Raw genomic sequence first — 21,274 nt, 5'->3', positions numbered from 1 at the left:
TCCTCTACACACCCTCCAGCGCCAGTACGTCCTTTCTCAAGTAAGGAGTCCAAAACTGAACACAATACTCCAGGTGTGGCCTCACTAACACCTTGTACAATTGCAGCATAACATCCTGAGTCTTAAACTCCATCCCTCTATCAATGAAGGACAAAATTCCATTTGCCTTCTTAATCACCTGTTGCACCTGTAAACCAATTTTTTGCGACTCATGCACTAGCACACCCAGGTCTCTCTGCACAGCAGCATGTTTTAATATTTAATTTAAATAATAATCCCTTTTGCTGTTATTCCTACCAAAATGGATAACCTCACATTCGTCACATTGTATTCCATCTGCCTGACCCTAGCCCATTCACCTAACCTATCCAAATCCTTCTGCAGACTTCCGGTATCCTCTGCACTTTTTGCTTTACCACTCATCTTAGAGTCGTCTGCAAACTTGGACACATTGCCCTTGGTCCCGAACTCCAAATCATCTATGTAAATTGTGAACAATTGTGGGCCCAACACCAATCCCTGAGGGACACCACTAGCTACTGATTGCCAACCAGAGAAACACCCATTAATCCCCATTCTTTGCTTTCTATTAATTAACCAATCCTCTATCCATGCTACTACTTTCCCCTTAATGCCATGCATCTTTATCTTATGCAGCAACCTTTTGTGTGGCACCTTGTCAAAGGCCTTCTGGAAATCCAGATATACCACATCCATTGGCTCCCCGTTATCTACCGCACTGGTAATGTCCTCAAAAAATTCCACTAAATTAGTTAGGCACGACCTGCCCTTTATGAACCCATGCTGCGTCTGCCCAAATGAGACAATTTCCATCGAGATGCCTCGCTATTTCTTCCTTGATGATAGATTCCAGCATCTTCCCTACTACCGAAGTTAAGCTCACTGGCCTATAATTACCCGCTTTCTGCCTAGCTCCTTTTTTAAACAATGGTGTCACGTTTGCTAATTTCCAATCCGCCAGGACCACCCCAGAGTCTAGTGAATTTTGGTAAATTATCACTAGTGCATTTGCAATTTCCCTAGACATCTCTTTTAGCACTCTGGGATGCATTCCATCAGGGTTGGAAGACTTGTCTATCTTTAGCCCCATTAGCTTGCCCATCACTACCTCCATAGTGATAACAATCCTCTCAAGGCCCTCACCTGTCATAGCCTTATTTCCATCAGTCACTGGCATGTTATTTGTGTCTTACACGGTGAAGACCGACCCAAAAAACCCGTTCAGTTCCTCAGCCATTTCCTCATCTCCCATTATTAAATCTCCCTTCTCATCCTCTAAAGGACCAATATTTACCTGAGCCACTCTTTTTGTTTTATATATTTGTAGAAACTTTTACTATCTGTTTTTATATTCTGAGCAAGTTTACTCTCATAATCTATCTTTCACTTCTTTATAGCTTTTTTAGTAGCTTTCTGTTGCTCCCTAAAGATTTCCCAGTCCTCTAGTCTCCCACTAATCTTTGCCACTTTGTATGCTTTTTCCTTCAATTTGATACTCTCCCTTATTTCCTTAGATAACCACGGTCGGTTTTCCCTCTTTCTACCGTTCTTCCTTTTTGTTGGTATAAACCTTTGCTGAGCACTGTGAAAAATCGCTTGGAAGGTTCTCCACTGTTCCTCAACTGTTTCACCATAAAGTCTTTGCTCCCAGTCTACCTTAGTTAGTTCTTCTCTTATCCCATTGTAATCTCCTTTGTTTAAACACAAAACACTAGTGTTTGATTTTACCTTCTCACCCTCCATCTGTATTTTAAATTCCACCTTTTTGTGATCGCTCCTTCCGAGAGGATCCCTAACTATGAGATCCTGAATCAATCCTGTCTCATTACACAGGACCAGATCTAGGACCGCTTGTCCCCTCGTAGGTTGCATTACATACTGTTCTAGGAAATTATCGCGGATACATTCTATAAACGCCTCCTCAAGGCCGCCTTGACCGACCTGTGTAACCAATCGACATGTAGATTAAAATCCTCCATGATAACTGCTGTACCATTTCTACATGCATCAGTTATTTCTTTGTTTATTGCCTGCCCCACCATAATGTTACTATTTGGTGGCCTATAGACTACTCCTCTATCAGTGACTTTTTCGCCTTCGTATTCCTGATTTCCACCCAAATGGATTCAACCTTATCCTCCATAGCACCGATGTCATCCCTTACTATTGCCCGGATGTCATCCTTAAATAACAGAGCTACACCACCTCCCTTACCATCCACTCTGTTCTTCCGAGTAGTTTGATACCCTCGGATATTTAACTCCCAGTCGTGACCATCCTTTAACCATGTTTCAGTAATGGGCACTAAATCATAGTCATTCACGATGATTTGCGCCATCAATTAATTTACCTTATTCCGAATACTACGACCATTCAGGTAAAGTACACTTATGTTGGCTTTTTTACCTCTGTTCTGAATATTAACACCTCGATCAGTAACCACTCCCAAGTTATATTTCCTCTTAACTTTTCTCCTAATTTTCCTTGTCGTTGAACCCATATCTTCATGTAACAACCTGCCACGTCGCTTACCATTAATGTTTTTACTTCCCGTTTTATTCCTTTTAGTACTCCTGATCCTATTCACTGAGCTCCCCTCAGTCACTGTACCTTGTACTGTCGCCCTTTTTGATTTTTGACTATGGCTTCTCTGCCTTACACTTTCCCCCTTACTGCCTTTTGTTTCTGTCCCTGTTTTACTACCTTCCAACTTCCTGCATCGGTTCTCATCACCCTGCCACATTAGTTTCAACTCTCCCCAACAGCTCTAGCAAACCCCCCCCCCCCCCCCGGGACATCGGTCCAGTCCTGCCCAGGTGCAGACTGTCCGGTTGTACTAGTCCCACCTCCCCCAGAACCGGTTCCAATGCCCCAGGAATAACTTGCATTTTCAGAGCATCCGCCAGTACGACTCAGAGAGGCTACCAATGTCAAATCCAGAATCAGACTAAAACTGCCGTCCAACCTTCAAAATTCTGATTGAGAGGGGGGTTTGGAGTTACTCAAAACATGGAAGTAAAATTTGCACAATCGAATTTAACACATTAGGAACTTTTACAAGGTTTACGCTAAAAAAAAAAATGGGCGCATTATTTGGTGCACTAAAGCTTCACTGAACTGCACCAAAGTACCAGCATTGGAGTAGTGATTCAGAAGGCTGTGGATACCAAATCACTGAGTGTCTTTTAAGACAGAGATAGATAGGTTCTTGATTAATAAGGGGATTAGGGGTTATGGGGAGAAGGCAGGAGAATGGGGATGAGAAAAAATATTAGCCATGATTGAATGGCGGAGCAGACTCGATGGGCCGAGTGGCCTAATTCTGCTCCTGTGTCTTAATGTTGTACACAACATTCTTAAAGGTTGTCGGCACACATTTCAACGATTTCTATAATTTCAGATGAACTCATTTGCTGCGAGTCTGGGTTTGGCAAGGTCTGCTTCTACAAGAGCTACCACTGCACAATTACAATAAAAGATCAGCCATCACCACTCCAGTTCATGCATTGTCCTTTTTATAACCAGCAACAGCACTATCACAACATGCCAGCATTAGGGCTAGAGCAGTAGGGTATGAGACCTCCCTAGAGTACAAGGATGGCAAATTGGTTTAGACAACAGAGACCTCATTATGTGCGAATAAGAAATGCCGTGCAGGTCCATTTAGCAACAAGACGGAAATTTAAATTTTTGGTTGAATCAATAGCAGCAAAGCAAATGCTCCGATAGCGAGACAGAGTGAAATTTTCACGTTGCGCAGATAACTCCCAGTCTTGCAGATGAAGTGGTGCACAACCAAGCAGCCATTCAGAATGAGCGGAATATATTAATTTAACACTGTTGGCTGCAGTTATCAGTGAGATCCGATTGTCAATTTGCATTTCTTGCTTTAAAGTTACAAATCACACAGCTTGGTTGGTGGACTGAACAAACTCCCCGGGCGCGATTCTCCAAGATGGAGACTAAGTGTACATCTTAGGGTTAGGGTGATCGCCGAAATGGGCAACTGATTCTGGCCCCCACAGGGGGCCAGCATGGCGCTGGAGCAGTTCACGCCGCTCCAACTTCCCTTCCCGGCGCCAAATGGGCACTGCGTCAAACTGCACATGCGCAGTTGAGTCGTGCCAACCCGTGCATGCGCGGGGGACTTATTCAGCGCACCGGCCCCAACGCAACATGGCGTGGGGGTTCAGGGGCCGGCTGCACAACAAAGTAGGCCCGGGGGAGGAAGAGGCTGGCCCGCCGATCGGTGGGTCCCGATCGCGGGCCAGACCCCATCGGAGCACCACCCGGGGACCGAGCGCCCCCCCCCCCCCCCCCCACAGGCTGCCCCCCGACCCTTCGCGCAGAGTTCCCGCCTTCAGCGACCAGGTATGAATGGCGCTGGCGGGACTCTGGCGTTTCCGCGCGGCCGTCGGCCCATCTGGGCCGGAGAATCGGTGGCCCGGCTGCGGACAGCGACCAGCGCCGCGCCAAACGTGCCGGCGCAAATGGCGCCGAATCTCCGCACCTCGGAGAATCACGTGCCGGCGGCGGTTCCCCAGCACGGCACGGGGCTCGGATAATCGCGCCCCCCCCCCCACCCCCCCTCCCCAAGTGTTCCAGTCACGAACAATGCATTCTACTTTGGCTCTGCCCAGACAACCTGATGGTTCAACGGGATAACAATACATCTAACTAGTGTCTCTAGTCATTCTAACAGAGGCAAGGGGGTGATAGAGAGAGATGGGGACAAACTTGATCAGAGAAATTGAGTCTTTAAACAAAATGCAGAATGAATGGCCTGGTGGAGCCTCGAGTGAGGGGACCCACCCATCCACAATCCTCAGTCCAACGATTAGCCACATAACCATGGGATGACATGGCGCAAGGAGAACGCCCTCATGTGAAAGACAGCCTGGCTGTAGACTATACCCTTGCAATCTCCCTTAACTGGCCACGAATGATCATTGTAGCAGCTTATGAACAAGTGTATTTCGCAGGTACCTAGTGTCATGTGAGTGTCCCTTTCAGAAAGGTTTTGTTTGACCACATGACCTGTAGCACAGCTTCAGCTATGTCATTTGTGGGTGGAGCTGGGCTGTGGCTGTTAGGGGAGATGGGGTTTAGTGCTTGAGTTACAGTTTTGGTTTGCACTGCAGAAGAGAAACAGTGTTTCCTTGTTTTCTCTGCTTTATTTTAAAGTTGTTCCAGTGAACTGAAAGCACATTGGGTGTGGTAAACTGCCTTGGTAACCATAAAGCTGGAGCTGCTTTCCGCAAGGAGTTTTGAACCTGCTGGTTGGAAACTGGATCAGAATCTCAGGAAAGGACCAGCCCCATTCAAGTGAGATTACAGTGTGCTGGGCCACACCCTTGAAAGGGGTTTTGGTTTATTGGATTTTGTTATTGAATTGGAACAGCTAAGGGGGGATTCATTAAGAGTTATACACATGGAGTACTGTAGCTGTTGTGTGCTTTTTCGTGTTTGTAATTGAGAACAAGTTCTTGATAAGCGTTTTATATATGTTCATTACATTGGGGCTGGTTTAGCACAAAGCTAAAGCGCTGGCTTTGAAAGCAGACCAAGGCATGCCAGCAGCACGGTTCAATTTCCATACCAGCCTCCCCGAACAGGCGCCGGAATGTGGCGACTAGGGGCTTTTAACAGTAACTTCATTTGAAGCCTACTTGTGACAATAAGCGATGTTCATTTCATTCTTATAATAAACGTTATTAAAAAAAAATTTAGAGTACCCAATTCATTTTTTCCAATTAAGGGACAATTTAGCGTGGCCAACCCACCTAGCCTGCACATCTTTGGGTTGTGGGGGGCGAAACCCACGCAGACACGGGGGGGGGGGGAAACTTGCAAACTCCACACGGACAGGGACCCAGAGCCGGGATCGAACCTGGGACCTCGCCGTTGTGAGGCTGCGGGGCTAACCCACTGCGCCACCTTGCTGCCCAATAAACTTTATTTTGATAAAGGAAGTCTGATGAATCACACCTGGAGTGAAGGCTCTTGTGCTCATCCTAGCCAAATTCAACATAAAAGTTATTGATCAGGTGGGCTTCATAATACACTTTTAGAGTTTCTAAGCCCTGGACCATTACACTAGGAATATCAGATAGCCTCAAGATAAGCAGTGAGGTGAAAATAATTAAAAAGGCACATTCGCTACAGCTGAGAATTTGAGACACTGCTGAGTGGTTTGCATCCCCCTTTCCTGCAAAGATTTTAAGCAGCCATATCATGGGAGGGGCACCTTTGTCAGATGTCACAAGATTCTATATTAAATGCTTGGGATACATGCAAAGCGTTTATTAGTAAAGCCGCAGAACCACCTCAACACCATGCGGCCAGCACTACAGCCACACTGTACCTGTAACAGTCGGTCCTGTTCTTTCTGCCATATTTCTTGCCGCTTTCTCTCCTGCTCGGGATTCCAAGACCATCGACTTGAAACACTAATTGACGGAATTTGCAGCTAATGTACCACAGCAAGGAGAAAGCAGGTGACACCTTTACTTTTATTTATCAAGATACATACAGAGTGTTTATCACTTTCTTCAATGTCAAGCACTTCTGCCAATGTTTTAACTGAATTAAGTGTTCACAATCTTTAATTATGGACTGGCTTTTGCATCTAATTTTGGAGACATGCAAAATGAATGAACGGTGTTCCTGTCGTGCACCATGTCAAATAATGCACAGTTGGAAATGGGGCATTTGACGACAGATTAATATTGCACAGTGATTTTTCTTGTATACAATTAAAGGGTAGAATGTATACGATACTTACATCGCTCATTGCCGATTCTGATCCTCCTATGCAAAAAAGAAAGTATAAGCTGACAAACTGAAATATTGCAGTTGGCTCAGCAAAGATCAACACATTTCCCAGGTCTGCTTTACTAAGATAGAGGCTCTATCAGAACAGCCGCAGTACAAAGTTATGTTCCCAAACATTGTTACCTCATTACTGTTGCATCTGCACAGTGTAATGCTCAGCTCACTGAATGACTTCTCAAAGGCATTTAGCAGTTGCAAACAAGCATTCAATAATATTGATAGGCATGGAAGATTGAGCGATTGCGAATTAATACTGGATCATCTGTTTGTGTATTTGCTCCACTAATTAGAGTCACTTGAGGACAATCTTAACCTCGGACCGAGTGGTACACCAATAGGATTGGGTGGAATGCTGTTTTACGCCCCAGCCGATGTTACGGGTTAAATTCAATGTAGAGGCTCAGAGTCTCTTTTTATAAATTTAGAGTACCCAATTTTTTTTTTCTAATTAAGGGGCAATTTAGCGTGGCCAATCCACCGACACTGCACATCTTTAGTTTGTGGGGGGTGAGACCAACATGGGGAGAATGTACAAACTCCACACGGACAGTGACACAGGACTGGGATCAAACCTAGGTCCTCAGTGCCGCGAGGGAGCAGTGCTAACCACTGCGCCACCCTGCCGCTCCAAAACCGGCGTAGTGTTAAACTAACATCACTGACTGACAGCATGGGAATTTATGATTGGTGTCATTTTGAAGTGCCGATAAATTGTGACTTGACATAATCAAGACAAAAGGTTAATGCGTCCTAGAAACCTGCCCCAATTTCAATTGATCCCAATACTCAAGAAAGTCCCTTATGTTCTACAGTTTTCACTGAACAGGATACCATGGAAGGCAGCATCTTTACAAGACTTTTCTTAGAGGAAGAACTGATGTGTGAAGCAATTTGCAAGACATTTAAAATGTTGATTGCACTGCCTAGTATCTCAGTTACACTTTTGCGAGTCATTCTCTCTTCCTATAGTTTTGGGAGACAGATTTCAGTTGGCACAAAGTTCTCCAGCTAAACGGCAATGTTGTTTGAGATGATCGGAAATGTAATTGGAACCCTGCATATTCTCCGGTACAGCACTCGGGTTTATTGTTCAGCTTGGGCTAAACTATAATAATCATTATTATTGTCACAAGGCTGCTTACTAACTTTGCAATGAAATTTCCCAAGCCGGGAATCGAATCCGGGTCCCTGCTGCTGTGAAGCAACAGTGCTAACCATTCTGCTACCGTGCCACCCCTAACCCAAAAGCAGAGAGTAATAGGGGTAGATTTCAGTCAAAACTTGGATCTGCTATGAAAATGCCTCATCAAGCTGCTGAAATCATTAAATGCTGTTGGGGAAAAGACCAAAATTGTAACATCAAACTCGATTCTCAGTGCAAACAGCCAGAAGTGTACTAAAACTACCCGGAAGAGACAATGGGCAATATTGGACTATTGTACGACATCATATTATTTCAATCATATTATGCAGCTATATTAATACATTTTTTTTTGTCAAACACACTTTCTTTTAGTGCATAGCTTTAAAATGTCTATGGCACCAAAGAAGCACCAAATCCAGTACAAGTTGCAAGGAAGGAGAGGGGAAAGCAACAAAAAAAAAAAAAAAAAAAAAAGTGCTAAGAGTTTCATTCAAAGTTGCATGCAGCCAACAAGCAAGAAGGAATGTTTTTTTTTTTAAAAAAAGAGAGAGGCCTGTACCAACAGTTTGAATGCATGCTGCTGTAAACCCGGTCCATGGAATGGATTTTGTTTGAGAAAAATATGTTTAGCAAAATGCAACAGTGTACGTTTGAAATTGTCGGACCAATTGGATTAGTATTACAACAGTCGGATTTCACAAACTAGAATGAAGTGTTAAAATGGTGGTACAGCTTCAAACGTTGGATGCTGATTCATCCTGTACACATTGTGCATCAGGCATTGAGACACTCGGTGAAATTACAAAAACAAGCGCTCGTTTGCCAAGGGTCTAACGAACGATGGTTAGAAATTTGTAAACCAGCATTTTTAAAATAAGCACACTTGTCGCGATCGACAATGAACAACGATTACCACAAAGGTAGACCGACGAATTGAAAACAAATTCTGATGAGCCTACAGAAAGAAGAGGGGCACTGATAAAATCGTAAGTTTTACCAAGCTGATGAACAGAAGGAAAGCCATGAGCCCTGTGCCACAACAGACAGCCAGCATCATTGGACAGCCAGCATCATTGGAAGCCCAGGTGATCACCCCACAAAACATGCGCACGTTTATTTTTGTTTTACCTTGCTCAAAAAACTGGGATCGCCTTTTAAAGTTTCTCAGGCTCAGGGGCTCAGATGCTAAAGCAAAAAAATACAAAGTGTATTAGTTAGCAAGTTTATCGCAACTGCAAAGCAAAATGACATATAAACATTCCACACAAAATTACAATAATTATAACCGCACTTGGATAATACCAGTTTAACAGAGTAACTGAATTCCGGTAAATTACATGAAATCGGAATTCTGGTAAATTACATGAAATTTCTTAGATTTTTCTCTGAAGGGCCTTATGTGTACTGATTGCACCAAACTCCATAAGCAACTACTTAAAAGCAGTTCATCTGTATTCCTAGACTATCTATTGCAGTTAAGAAAGTCTCACATATGGATAAGATTAGGGCCTTCCAGGAATCTATTATTTCCTGAACATGAATGGGTAAATAACCTCCGAAAGTGGACGGGTTCATTAAACCTCCATCGTATTAAGCCAATGAAGTGGGAACATAATGGGCCAGGCTTCGCTGTAATAACAGCAGCAAAACCAAATACTCTCACCAATATTTATACCTCCTGAGGTTTTTTCAGTGAGGCACTGTGTATCTCAGTGAGGATTCCTCAACCAGATTGGTTAAGGAGCCTGGCTGCTGCATGTCTAGCTCCCAGGTGCCACAGACACCCCCCCCCCCCCCGGCCCCCACGCCCCCCCCCCCCCCCCCACCCCCCCCCCCACCCCCCCCACCGTCAAGGGTGCCATACTGGATCAGCAGAAATCCCTGCCAAGAAGCTCCTGAAAATTCTTAACCATTACATGCAAAGTGAACACCAAAAGCTGCACCTTTGTCACAGTTAATCACTGGCTTGGATTTTGCCCCGATGATTATAATTATCGATTCTCTCAACCAGGACCAGAAATCTACCTCTGGGCTGCTTTAACGGTAACAACATTAGCATAATGACTAATTCTATTTCGTTTCCTTTTATTAAACAAAGAGTAGTGAGGCCGTGGAATGCCCTACCTGCTACAGTAGTGAACTCGCCAACATTGAGGGCATTTAAAAGTTTATTGGATAAACATATGGATGATAATGGCATAGTGTAGGTTAGATGGCTTTTGTTTCGGTGCAACATCGTGGGCCGAAGGGCCTGTACTGCGCTGTATCGTTCTATGTTCTATGTTCTAAACCAAACTTGTGTGCGAGAAGATATTCCGGTCTGCAGTGTGGGCGAGTGGGTGCAGGGGTGCCCTTCAACGCCTATTGCAACCTAATTCTTTGAATTCAGTGTGAAATTTGGGATAATTTTAACGGAGTCCCTACAGATGTACATTGAGCACTTCATTTTTGAAATTGCAGTTTCGGTGCAGTGAAAATTATTCTCCTCTCATGCACTTGCAGCATTTATTTCAATTTGGTCATTTCCAACACCTTCTGCTTACAGTAAATTACACATCTCTTCATCTCAATCTCCTCTGCAATTGTAGAAAGAGATCAAAGAAAATAGTAACAGCCTACACTACACAAAATTTTAATCCAGGAATGACCTTAAAATTGTGTGATGACAGGAGCACAAGCTGCTAGTGCCTATTCCCATCTCTATCACACAGCCCTGTGTTTGATGTTTGTTAGAATTGTTTTGACTACGTTTTGTCATTTGTTGGCAGAAGCGCTTTTGAAGCGCTTTTGAAGATAGCTTCTAGTTCCTTGGCCCAACACACCCATGCATCAGTGTTATTCCCAGCTGAGATTTTACACACATCTGCTTGGACCACACATGTGGAACCTTCGTCCCTAAAAATGAGAAAGGGCAGTATTTCTGTTGGCATTCCAATTGGGGAAAAAAAACGATGGGAGTCCAACTTTCAATCATATCCTGAGATTGCACAATGGTACCCAGGGTGGCACAGTGGGTAACACTGCTGCCTACGGCGCCGAGGACCCGGGTTGATCCCGACGCAGGGTCACAATCTATGTTGCACATTCTCCCCATGCCTGCATGGGTTTAATCCCCACAACCCAAAGATGTGCAGGTTAGGTGGATTGGCCACGTTAAATTGCCCCTCAATTTGAAAAAAGTAATTCAGGACACTAAATTTATTGTAAAAAAAAAACAATGGTACCCTACTTGAATGTTAGATAATTAAGTGATGACACTCCACAGGATCCTTTAAAAGATGGATTATAGAAGGCCAAAAATAGAACTGCATTTAAGGACTATCAACGAACAGATCGAATATCAAGCAATAATCAGCATATTACGCTTAATTTATAAGAAAAGGAAATTGGAGCTGATTTTTAAAATGTGCTTAATGCGGCTTAAGTAATGGAATAGCTGTATGGCAAGGGTTTTATATACAGGAGGAAGTCCTATAATGTACTGTTCAGTGAGAGTTTAACTGTGTCAGGGCAGGTTAATGCCGTGGTTGCAAAATGTAGAGTTTTTGGAATCTATCAGTATATATGACCTCCACAAGTGATCTCCACAGGCTCAGGTATCAGTACAATGCGGTGCTAAAATATTTGGTGCTCGTTTTGAAGGAACTATTCACATAAAATGCCTCATGAACACTACCTTGCTATTGACTGGCGAGGACTGCTTTATTATATGAAAATTGCCAATTATTTTCTTTGGCTGGGAGATGGGGGGGGGGGGGGCAGTGGGTTTTGGGTGAGAAGGAAGGAGAATAATATGAAAAATAAGAGTAAAGAGTCAACGATAAGGCCACTCGAGCCTTTTCACCCACTCAGTAAAATAATGGCTGATCTTGGGACCTCAAATGTGAGGTCATGCACTTTGGTCGGACAAATGGAAAGGCAGCTTAAATAAATACATTTTAAACTTATTAATAATAATAAATAATAAACTTATTATCTAAATAGGGAGAACTTCGGGGTGCTCCGATGCAGAGGGGTCTGGGTATCCTTGTGCATGAGTCTCAGAAAACTAGCATATAGGTGCAGCAGCTTATATGTACAGCAAATGGAATGTTGGCATTTATAGCTAAAGGAATGGAGTATTGAAGGGGCTGGTTTAGCACAGTGGGCTAAACAGCTGGCTTGTAATGCAGAACAAGGCAGCAGCGCGGGTTCAATTCCCGTACCAGCCTCCCCGAACAGGTGGCGGAATGTGGCGTCTAGGGGCTTTTCACAGTAACTTCATTGAAGCCTGCTTGTGACAATAAGCGATTATTATTATTATAAAGGTAAGGAAGTGTTGTTGCAACAATCAAGGCATTGGTGAGACCGCACCTGGAGTATTGTGCACAGTTTTGGACCCCTTATTTGAGGAAAGGTGTAGAGGCATTGGAGGCAGTTCAGAAGAAGTTCCCTGGATTGATTCCAGGGATGAGGGGTTTGTCATATGAGGAGAGATTGAACAGTTTAAACCTGTACTCTCCAGAGTTTAGAAGAATGAGGGGAGTCAATTTGAGGTTTACAAGATGCTAAAGTGTATGGATATAGTAGACGTGGAGCAGATGCTTCCTCTTGTGGGGAATTCTGCAATGAGAAGTCATAATGTTAGAATAAGAAATAGCAAATTTAAAACAGATTCGAGGAAAAACTACTTCCCCCAAAGGGTTGTGAATCTGTGGAATTTGTTTCCCCAGAGTGTGGTGGATGCTGGGACAGTGAGTAAATTTAAGGAGGAGTTAGACACATTTTTAATGGTAACAGGTTGAAGGGTTATAGACAACGGGCAGGAGGGTGGAGTTGAAGCCAATATGGGATCAGCCATGATCACATTCAGGGTGTTCGGCTCGGGAGGCTAAATTGCCTACTCCTGCTGCTAGATCATGCATTCTAGGAAAGAGATGCTCTGGCTGATTTTGAATCCAGCTATTGGTCTGTAGCATTGTGGGTAAATTGATATGTAGCATTGTGGGTAACAGGTGAGGAACATATCAGTCATGATCGAATGGCGGAGAAGACTCGATGAGCCGAATTGCCTAATTCTGTTCCTGTATCTTATGAACTGCACTTTCTCCTCCCATCTTCATATGCCTCAATTCCGAGACACCAGAAAATCTAGCGATCTTGGTCTTGAATATATTCAATGACTGAATATTCGCAGCCTCCGGGGTAGAGCATTCCGAATATTCGCAACCCTCTGAATGAACAAAATCGTCCCCACTCAGTGTCAAATGATCGACCCCTTAATCCCGAGAAGGAGAAAGGAAACTAAAAGTTGCCTATTAATCTTCCACTTGGATTCTTGTCACAGTTTTTACGGTAATAGCTAAGTGACTCCTTATAATACACATCTGAGCCAAGGCGAAGAACAAAGCTGGTTTGACTGTTGGATACACTTCATGCTGAAGCAATTATGGTTACCTCATGCAAGTTGAATAAATTCAATATTTTACTCAGCGCTTGCATTTCTCACATGTGGCCAAAAGATGTGACGCTGAATTTTACCGCCAAGGTCCTCATCCTGACGTGGAGCTGAATCTCCGGTCCGGAAGCTCAGAGGACCTTGGAGAAAACCTCTGAGGTTTGCCACCAATTAACAGTCTGCCCCCAGGATGTCTGTCCAATTAAGGATGGCGATGGGTTCAGCAGCTGAGTGTGAGAGTGTGTGTGTGTGTGTGTGAGAGTGAGAGTGTGTGTGAGTGAGAGAGAGAGCGTGTGTGAGTGAGAGAGAGAGCGTGTGTGAGTGAGAGAGAGAGCGTGTGTGTGTGAGAGAGAGAGCGTGTGTGTGTGAGAGTGAGAGTGTGTGTGAGAGTGAGAGTGTGTGTGTGAGAGTGTGTGTGTGAGAGTGAGTGTGTGTGTGAGAGTGTGTGAGAGAGTGTGTGTGTGTGTGTGAGAGTGAGAGTGTGTGTGAGAGTGAGAGTGTGTGTGTGAGAGTGTGTGTGTGAGAGTGAGAGCGTGTGTGTGTGAGAGTGAGAGCGTGTGTGAGTGAGAGAGCGTGTGTGAGTGAGAGAGAGAGCGTGAGTGAGAGAGAGAGCGTGTGTGAGTGAGAGAGAGAGCGTGTGTGTGTGAGTGAGAGCGTGTGTGTGTGAGTGAGAGCGTGTGTGTGTGAGTGAGAGCGTGTGTGTGTGAGAGTGAGAGTGTGTGTGAGTGAGAGAGAGCGTGTGTGAGAGAGAGAGCGTGTGTGAGTGAGAGAGAGCGTGTGTGAGAGAGAGAGCGTGTGTGAGTGAGAGAGAGAGCGTGTGTGTGTGAGAAAGAGAGCGTGTGTGTGTGAGAGAGAGAGCGTGTGTGAGAGTGAGAGTGTGTGTGTGAGAGTGTGTGTGTGAGAGTGAGTGTGTGTGTGTGAGAGTGTGTGAGAGAGTGTGTGTGTGTGTGTGAGAGTGAGAGTGTGTGTGAGAGTGAGAGTGTGTGTGTGAGAGTGAGAGCGTGTGTGTGTGAGAGTGAGAGCGTGTGTGTGTGAGAGTGAGAGCGTGTGTGAGTGAGAGAGAGAGCGTGTGTGAGTGAGAGAGAGAGCGTGTGTGAGTGAGAGAGAGAGCGTGTGTGAGTGAGAGAGAGAGCGTGTGTGAGTGAGAGAGAGAGCGTGTGTGAGTGAGAGAGAGAGCGTGTGTGTGTGAGTGAGAGAGCGTGTGTGTGTGAGTGAGAGCGTGTGTGTGTGAGTGAGAGCGTGTGTGTGTGAGAGTGAGAGTGTGTGTGAGAGTGAGAGTGTGTGCGCGCGCGCGCGCGAGAGCGGGCGCGCGAGAGAGCGGGCGCGCGAGAGAGCGGCCGCGCGAGAGAGCGGGCGCGCGAGAGAGCGGCCGCGCGAGAGAGCGGCCGCGCGAGAGAGCGGCCGCGCGAGAGAGCGGGCGCGCGAGCGTGCGGGAGAGCGTGTGGGAGAGCGTGTGGGAGAGCGTGTGGGAGAGCGTGTGGGAGAGCGTGTGGGAGAGAGCATGTGAGTGTGTGAGGGTATCTCAGAATGGAGCTGCCCTCCCAAAACTTGCTACTTATACCAATCAAAGTAACGTAAAGTCGCCATAGTCCCAGATGACTATAGGCTGCTATCCCCGGAGGGGGAGAGCTGACTGGTGGTGACTTAACCGGAGGATCATCACACCTCAGGTGGGGGGCAAGGTTGAGAAGGTGAGGCCTTCATGAATAACCTCAGTCAGTACGGCTATTGAATCAATGATACTACGAAGTAATCAGTACAGAGGAGATTAGATGGACTGTGGCTTCAGCTGTGTTCCTCACAGCCCTCTGTATTCACGTTGTGTTGCTTTGCGGGAATCATCTCTGGCACTCTCCCTACCCCCCCACCCCCACTTCCAACCCCGCACCCTCAGGAAGTCCCCCAATGTTCCATCTACAGGGTCCAGCCACTTTGGGAGAATTCAGATGCCTTGTGAAGAGTGCCCACTATTGGCACTTGAATTTGGCCCAACTGGGTACCAACTGCTGGCGAGCAGGTATCGGTTTATCCCTCAGAAGTTGGCTCCTTGAATATCGCCTGGAGGCAGAACCTGCTGGTAGACCAGTTAAGGTCAACTGATGGCATGTCCGCCTGCACACCTGCCTCTGCTGCGGAATGGAAATTCAGCGCGATGGGTAAAGACTGCAGGAAAATGACTGACCTATCTTTTAAGGCTCGCTTATATAAATTACCTCAATCAGAAAGCAACAAAGTCAAATTTTAAAATAAAAGTGGTTTACCTTTTGCCTTTGGATCCTCAAGCAAGTTCTCCTGGTCTCCTTCTGATCTATCAACCTGTTAATTGGCACAAAGTGGACCCAAGTCAATTCATTACATCAAATATTACGACGACATAAAAGTCACGAGGAAGAAAAATGCAAACTTCCAAGGGTTGGTGCAGACTCGATGGGCCGAATGGCCTCCTTCTGCACTGTAAATTCTATGATTCTCTTGCTTTGAAAATAAATGAGAATGTTCGTACATCAAAAATATCATTCCAGGGGTGCCACGGTGTCGCAGTGGTTAGCACAGCTGCCTCGCGCCGCCAAGGATTCATGTTCGATCCCGGCCCTGGGTCACTGTCCACGTGGAGTTTGCACATTCTCCCCGTGTCTGCATGGGTCTCACCCCTACAACACAAAAGGATGTGCAGGCTAGGTGGATTGGCCACGCTAAATTGCCCCTTAATTGAAAAAAGAATTAGAAAAAAAAACAAACTTTGCATCGTTTTCCATTTTCCTTGTCTCTCTGATCAATAATGCCGAGAGGATTGACAACTAGGCAACCGAAGGTGCCTTTCCATTCAATTCAGCTCACATCACACTAAAAATTTCCTTCTCAAGGTGTGCATCTGTTGCAACAGTGTCAGGTGAGAACCCAAGCAACTTAAGTGAAAACGTGGGCGGCCGATCGTCGACATTCAGAAATTTGAGCACGCACTTTACATTCAGATATTTAAAACAACTATGTTCCTGCAAATTAATTTGCTGGAATAGCTAGTTAGCAGGCAAACTTTGTACCCATTGTAACGATAAACTATCTAAAAACATGGGCAGCATGGTGGCGCAGTGGTTAGCATTGCTGCCTCACGGCGCCAAGGTCCCAGGTTCGACCCCGGCTCACCGTCCGTGTGGAGCTTGCACATTCTCCCCGTTTGCGTAAGTTTCGCCCCCACTACCCAAAGATGTGCAGGGTAGGTGGACTGGCCACGCCAAATTGCCCCTTAATTGGAAAAAATTAATTGTGTATTCTAAAAAAAATGTTTAACAATATAAAAACACAAATGTATATAACAATTAATGAAATCCTACATCTGTTAATTGATTGAAGGGTTGGCTCCTGTTGGTCACCATGTCCTGTCCAGCATCTTCCCAACTAATAAGATCATCCAAGGCAGCGTGTCCTGTTTCACTTGTACCTAGAATTTATGTTTAAAAGAGTCAGAAAGGTCATAATGATTGTTTCATAAATTTTATAACGTGTAGTCACTGCCTCTGTTAACACAGGTAGGTAGGCCAAGTCACAGGTAGAGAATGATTGAAGTGCAGTCAGCAGAACACAAAAGAAGAGAAAGACAGGAAATGTGCCTTCACAATGTCAAAATAAAGGGCTGTGCGCGAGTGTGGGGTAGGGTTAGAAAGACCTCTTCTCATGTTCATGCGAATGTCATAGAGTTCAGTTTAAAATCCAGAACAGATTTAAATGTTAATTAAGGGACTGGTGATTGGAAAATTGGAATTCACAAATCAGTTCTCCTCAATTTTACCACAGGGTCCCAAATGGCATCGTGAATAATCTCCACTTGTTTGTAACCATCCAGTAGGGTCAAATAATGAATAAGAATACAGATGGAAAGAGTGTGTGTGTCACAGAGATAGAGGTCTTTGCTTTTATTTATATACAGCCACATTACATCCCTGAAGCTTCTTGTAACTACTTTTGAAAAGAGGTCGCTAAAATACGTACGGCCACCGTAAAGCAGTCTTTCACTACAATACTCACCACAACAGGTGAATAAAAATAATGCCTTGCGCAGAATGTTGCATGGACCGCCAATTGATTTTATGTTACAAATATCTCAATGCAACATTCAGGTGCACCATTTACTGACTACGCGTGCCACCTGCTGGCCTCCTAATGATTAAATAATTTTTTTTAAATAAAAAGGGCTTTTAACTTCTTTACCAAGGGAGTGGTTAGAATGTGGCACTTGCTATTAATAAAAATCATAATAATCTTTATCAGTGTCACACGCAGGCTTACATTAACACTGCAATGAATATACTGTAAAAATTCCCTAGTCGCCACACTACGGCGCCTGTTTGGGTAGCACGTCTTTTGGGAATCGTGGGAAGAAACCGGAGCACCCAGACGAAACCCACGCAGACATGGAGAGAACGTGCAGACTCTGTACAGAGAGTGACCCAAGCAGGGAACTAAGCTCATGTCCCTGGCACTGTGAAGCAAATGTGCTAACCACTGTGCTATCATGCCGCCCCGTGCTACCGTGCCACCCCTACTACAGGGTAGCAGCTGTAGTGAATAGCGCTTAAGGTGAAACTAGGCAAGTAAAGGAATAAAAGGATATTCCTATAGGGTTGGATGAAATAGGCAGGGAAGATGTATGGATTCCCAGTATAGAACAATTGGACTAAATAGACCATTTCTGCACTGCAAATTCAATTTAGAAGAGCGCTTCAGAAGGACTTGAATGCATTGGAGAGAGTGCAAAAGAGGCTTACAAGATTGTTCCAGGGTTGAGAAACTTCAGTTATCAGGATAGATCGGAGATGTTGGGACTGTTCTCCTTGGAGACAAGAAGGCCAAGAGGAGATTTGATAGGTGTTCAAAATCATGAGTGGTGCTGGAGAGAGTAGATAGGGAGAAACTGTTTCCGCTGGTAAAAGGTTCAAGAATGAGAGGCACAGATTTAAACTGATTTGCAAAAGAAGCAAATGTGATGGGAGAAAACTCTTTTTCACACAATGATTGGTTCGTGTCTGGAATGCACTGTGGTGGAGGCAGGTTTAAGAGGGAATTATATGAGCACTTGACTGGAAACAATGTACAGTGGTACAGGGAAAAGGCAGGGGAATCCACTAAGCCATAATGTTCCTTTGGAGAGCTAGTGTAGGTGGCTGAATGGCCTTCTTCTGCACCATAATTATATTGGGTTATAGTGGGATGCGTGTACAGACAGTGAGATGGTTGGAAAATATCCACTTGATCAAACTGACAGTGTCAACAGTGAGAGAAAGGACAGGTTCATCACTTAACAACTGCACACGAAATGTATATTTTATAATCAGTTGAGCCTAGTTATTATAGGTATTGTAGCTCAATTGGCTCTTCTGTTGTGTTATATCAAACCTAGATTTAAAGTGCAATTGAGTTCAAAAGAATTAATTCTCCATTTCTGGACCGTCATCAGGGAAAACTGCAGCAAATCAATCAGGCCCTCAAGTTACTATGACTGAGATTTAAGGAGTGATCGACTGTCCCATAGCACCCGAATGGGAACACGCGCGCGGCCAGTAGCTGCCGGGTGAGGCCTCCCATGGACTGCCCGGTAGCCAGTCCGCCTCGTTAGATCTACCCACCCGCAACGGGCATGACCACGCATCGTGTGTCTAAGTAGGTTGTGAACCCACTTACGCATGCTCAGCTGGGATCTCCCGGGCTCCCCGGCATCTAACAGCCTCCCCAGGGATCCCCAGCTTGGCGCCGTTCAGTACTGGCCCACACAAATGTGAACCAGGGGAACGACACCCGGGGGGTGGGGGGGGGGGGGGGGGGTGGGGGGGTCTCTCAGGCCATCGGAGTCCCCTGTGCGGTCAGCAACAGGACAGGGTTAGAGCCGGCAGGAAACCCCCGGCAGAACCCGCCACGAGTTACACTGAGAAACTTTTCCATTAGGTTGCGCCTTTAATGTTGCTGACAGCTTTCTTGCCCACCGGTTGGAGGTGGGAGCCAAGAGTCACTTTCCTCCAGGACAGCTACATTCCAATCAGGCTGGAAGCAAGGGTGGAGCAGGTGGCTTCCTCCAGTGCCCCACTTCCTGATGCCAAGTCAGATTGGGCACAGAATGCAGGTGAACAAGGGATATCCTACCCCTCTTGTTGCCCTGCCCCAGTAGGCTACTTGAAAACATAACAGCCGGGTCTCAGGTTGAATAACAGTGATGGAGGGATAAGGACCTCAAGTTGATCAGACGGAGGCAGGATCTCCACCCCACACCCTCCCATCTAATCACAGATTCTGTTTGAATGAATGGAGGTGGAGCAAGAGGCGGGTGATGCCTGCACTCATAGGGCCGGGGGAGGGGGGGGTGATCATTCAAATATTATAATATTTCGAGCACATCCAAGTTTAACTCATGTTGACTGCGTTTCTCAGGCCTCTGGAAAACCAACAGACGAAAGAAGGTGAGAACGGCCAAGTCCTTACGGTGAGTGTTCTTGCAGAACTGCGCGTGGACCAGGGGTAGGAATGCTTCCTTCTGGCCCAAGAAGCCACCCCGTATAATTTCCCACCCCCCACACATCAGGCCTTCCCTCTGTACCATCAGAAGCCCAAGATCCACCAGCATCCCCCCCAATCTGTTCCCCCACCAGCCCCTCTAGATCTAACAGCTCTTAGCCCATCTCAGCTGCGACCCCGTTCTGTGGGGTCAGGTCTGTGGGCAGGAAAACCTGTGGCGTATCATTTTACAGAGGTCAACTACAGGATTCTGGAGGAATCTGGACTCTGGAACACACATCTGAGCCAAAATCAAGGGTGACGACCTAATTACTCAGCATGTTGGGAAAATAAATTGGACGCAACGTCACAAATATCTGCCGTTTCCCCACTTGAGCAATGACCATGAATATCATTCTTTCCTGTGGCATAACCTTAGAGGAGCCCAAACTGTTTCTAATTCAGGGTGCACAAGCTGGTTGCATTCGCACGAGCTATTCAAAGCTGCAAAAGAACGGAGAGACTTAGGCACTCACTGCTATTTTCATATCTTCTGATTTCCATGTTCAGATTTCCGCTCCTGTTTGCATCTTCCATGGCCTCTATCCAAGCCTGATGATCCATGTTGGCTGCATTGTTGCCATTGATAGAAACAATTTCATCACCCACCTCCAACTGGCAATATTCTGCTGGTCCTCCTGGCAAACATCAGAAAGACAAAAGGGTTCTGGATTGATTGATCCGGTTATTAAAAATGTAATTGCTACTTTCTACTTAAAACTTTTTTTTTTTTAAATGTTCAACTCGTTGACTTTTCTTGAAGGGCACAAAAGAAACAATGACTGTACATTATCTCGGAAACAAATATCCTCAATTTACTGGAACAGGTTGTACAAATATACTTAAAATGCTCAATTTCCTTAGTTGCACCATTCGAGTTTCATGATTATTTAATTCACTGCAATTTACTGAGCTTTTCCACACAATGCAGAACTGGAAATGAAAGTAGCTAAAACACTGCCCTCTGTGCTGTCTCACCGGATCAGGTAATGTCAGACAACTCCCTCAAGTTGCTGTGCTCGATGCAAATTAGGTTTGCAGCTGTCACAAATGTAACAATCGTCACGTTGCAAATTATGGAGTTGTGAACGTCACAGCTGGAATGGCAAAGGGGGAGGGGGGTGCGGAGGCATAAAATTGGGCTCCCTGCCAGCAGTGCCATTCCCAACACCTACCCACTCCTGCCTGCCTCACTAAAATTTAACCCACTGTGGAGGGGGATTGGGCAACCTCCTCACTCATCACCAATTAAGACCCTTAAGTAGACAATTAATTGGCCCACTGCCGCTTGAATTTTA

General features: G+C 45.3%; 1 protein-coding gene across 5 annotated transcripts in view; it reads right to left on the bottom strand.

Moving 5' to 3' along the window:
* The window catches only part of lmo7a (LIM domain 7a), a 257,694-nt gene that overhangs the window by 19,892 nt on the left and 216,528 nt on the right, over window positions 1-21,274 (bottom strand). For all 5 annotated transcript variants that reach the window (XM_072476155.1, XM_072476159.1, XM_072476160.1 and 2 more), the window contains 6 exons: window positions 20,453-20,614; window positions 16,769-16,875; window positions 15,698-15,752; window positions 9,128-9,184; window positions 6,806-6,831; window positions 6,386-6,490 (listed from right to left, as the gene is read on the bottom strand). In XM_072476155.1, coding sequence (XP_072332256.1) covers window positions 6,386-6,490; window positions 6,806-6,831; window positions 9,128-9,184; window positions 15,698-15,752; window positions 16,769-16,875; window positions 20,453-20,614 — 512 coding nt within the window. The remainder of the gene's footprint in view (window positions 1-6,385; window positions 6,491-6,805; window positions 6,832-9,127; window positions 9,185-15,697; window positions 15,753-16,768; window positions 16,876-20,452; window positions 20,615-21,274) is intronic.

The sequence above is a fragment of the Scyliorhinus torazame genome, chromosome 15 (assembly GCF_047496885.1).
Source record: "Scyliorhinus torazame isolate Kashiwa2021f chromosome 15, sScyTor2.1, whole genome shotgun sequence".
Lineage (NCBI taxonomy): Eukaryota > Metazoa > Chordata > Chondrichthyes > Carcharhiniformes > Scyliorhinidae > Scyliorhinus > Scyliorhinus torazame.
Note: the sequence above shows the minus strand (reverse complement) of the source record. Positions and strands in the feature narration are given on the sequence as shown.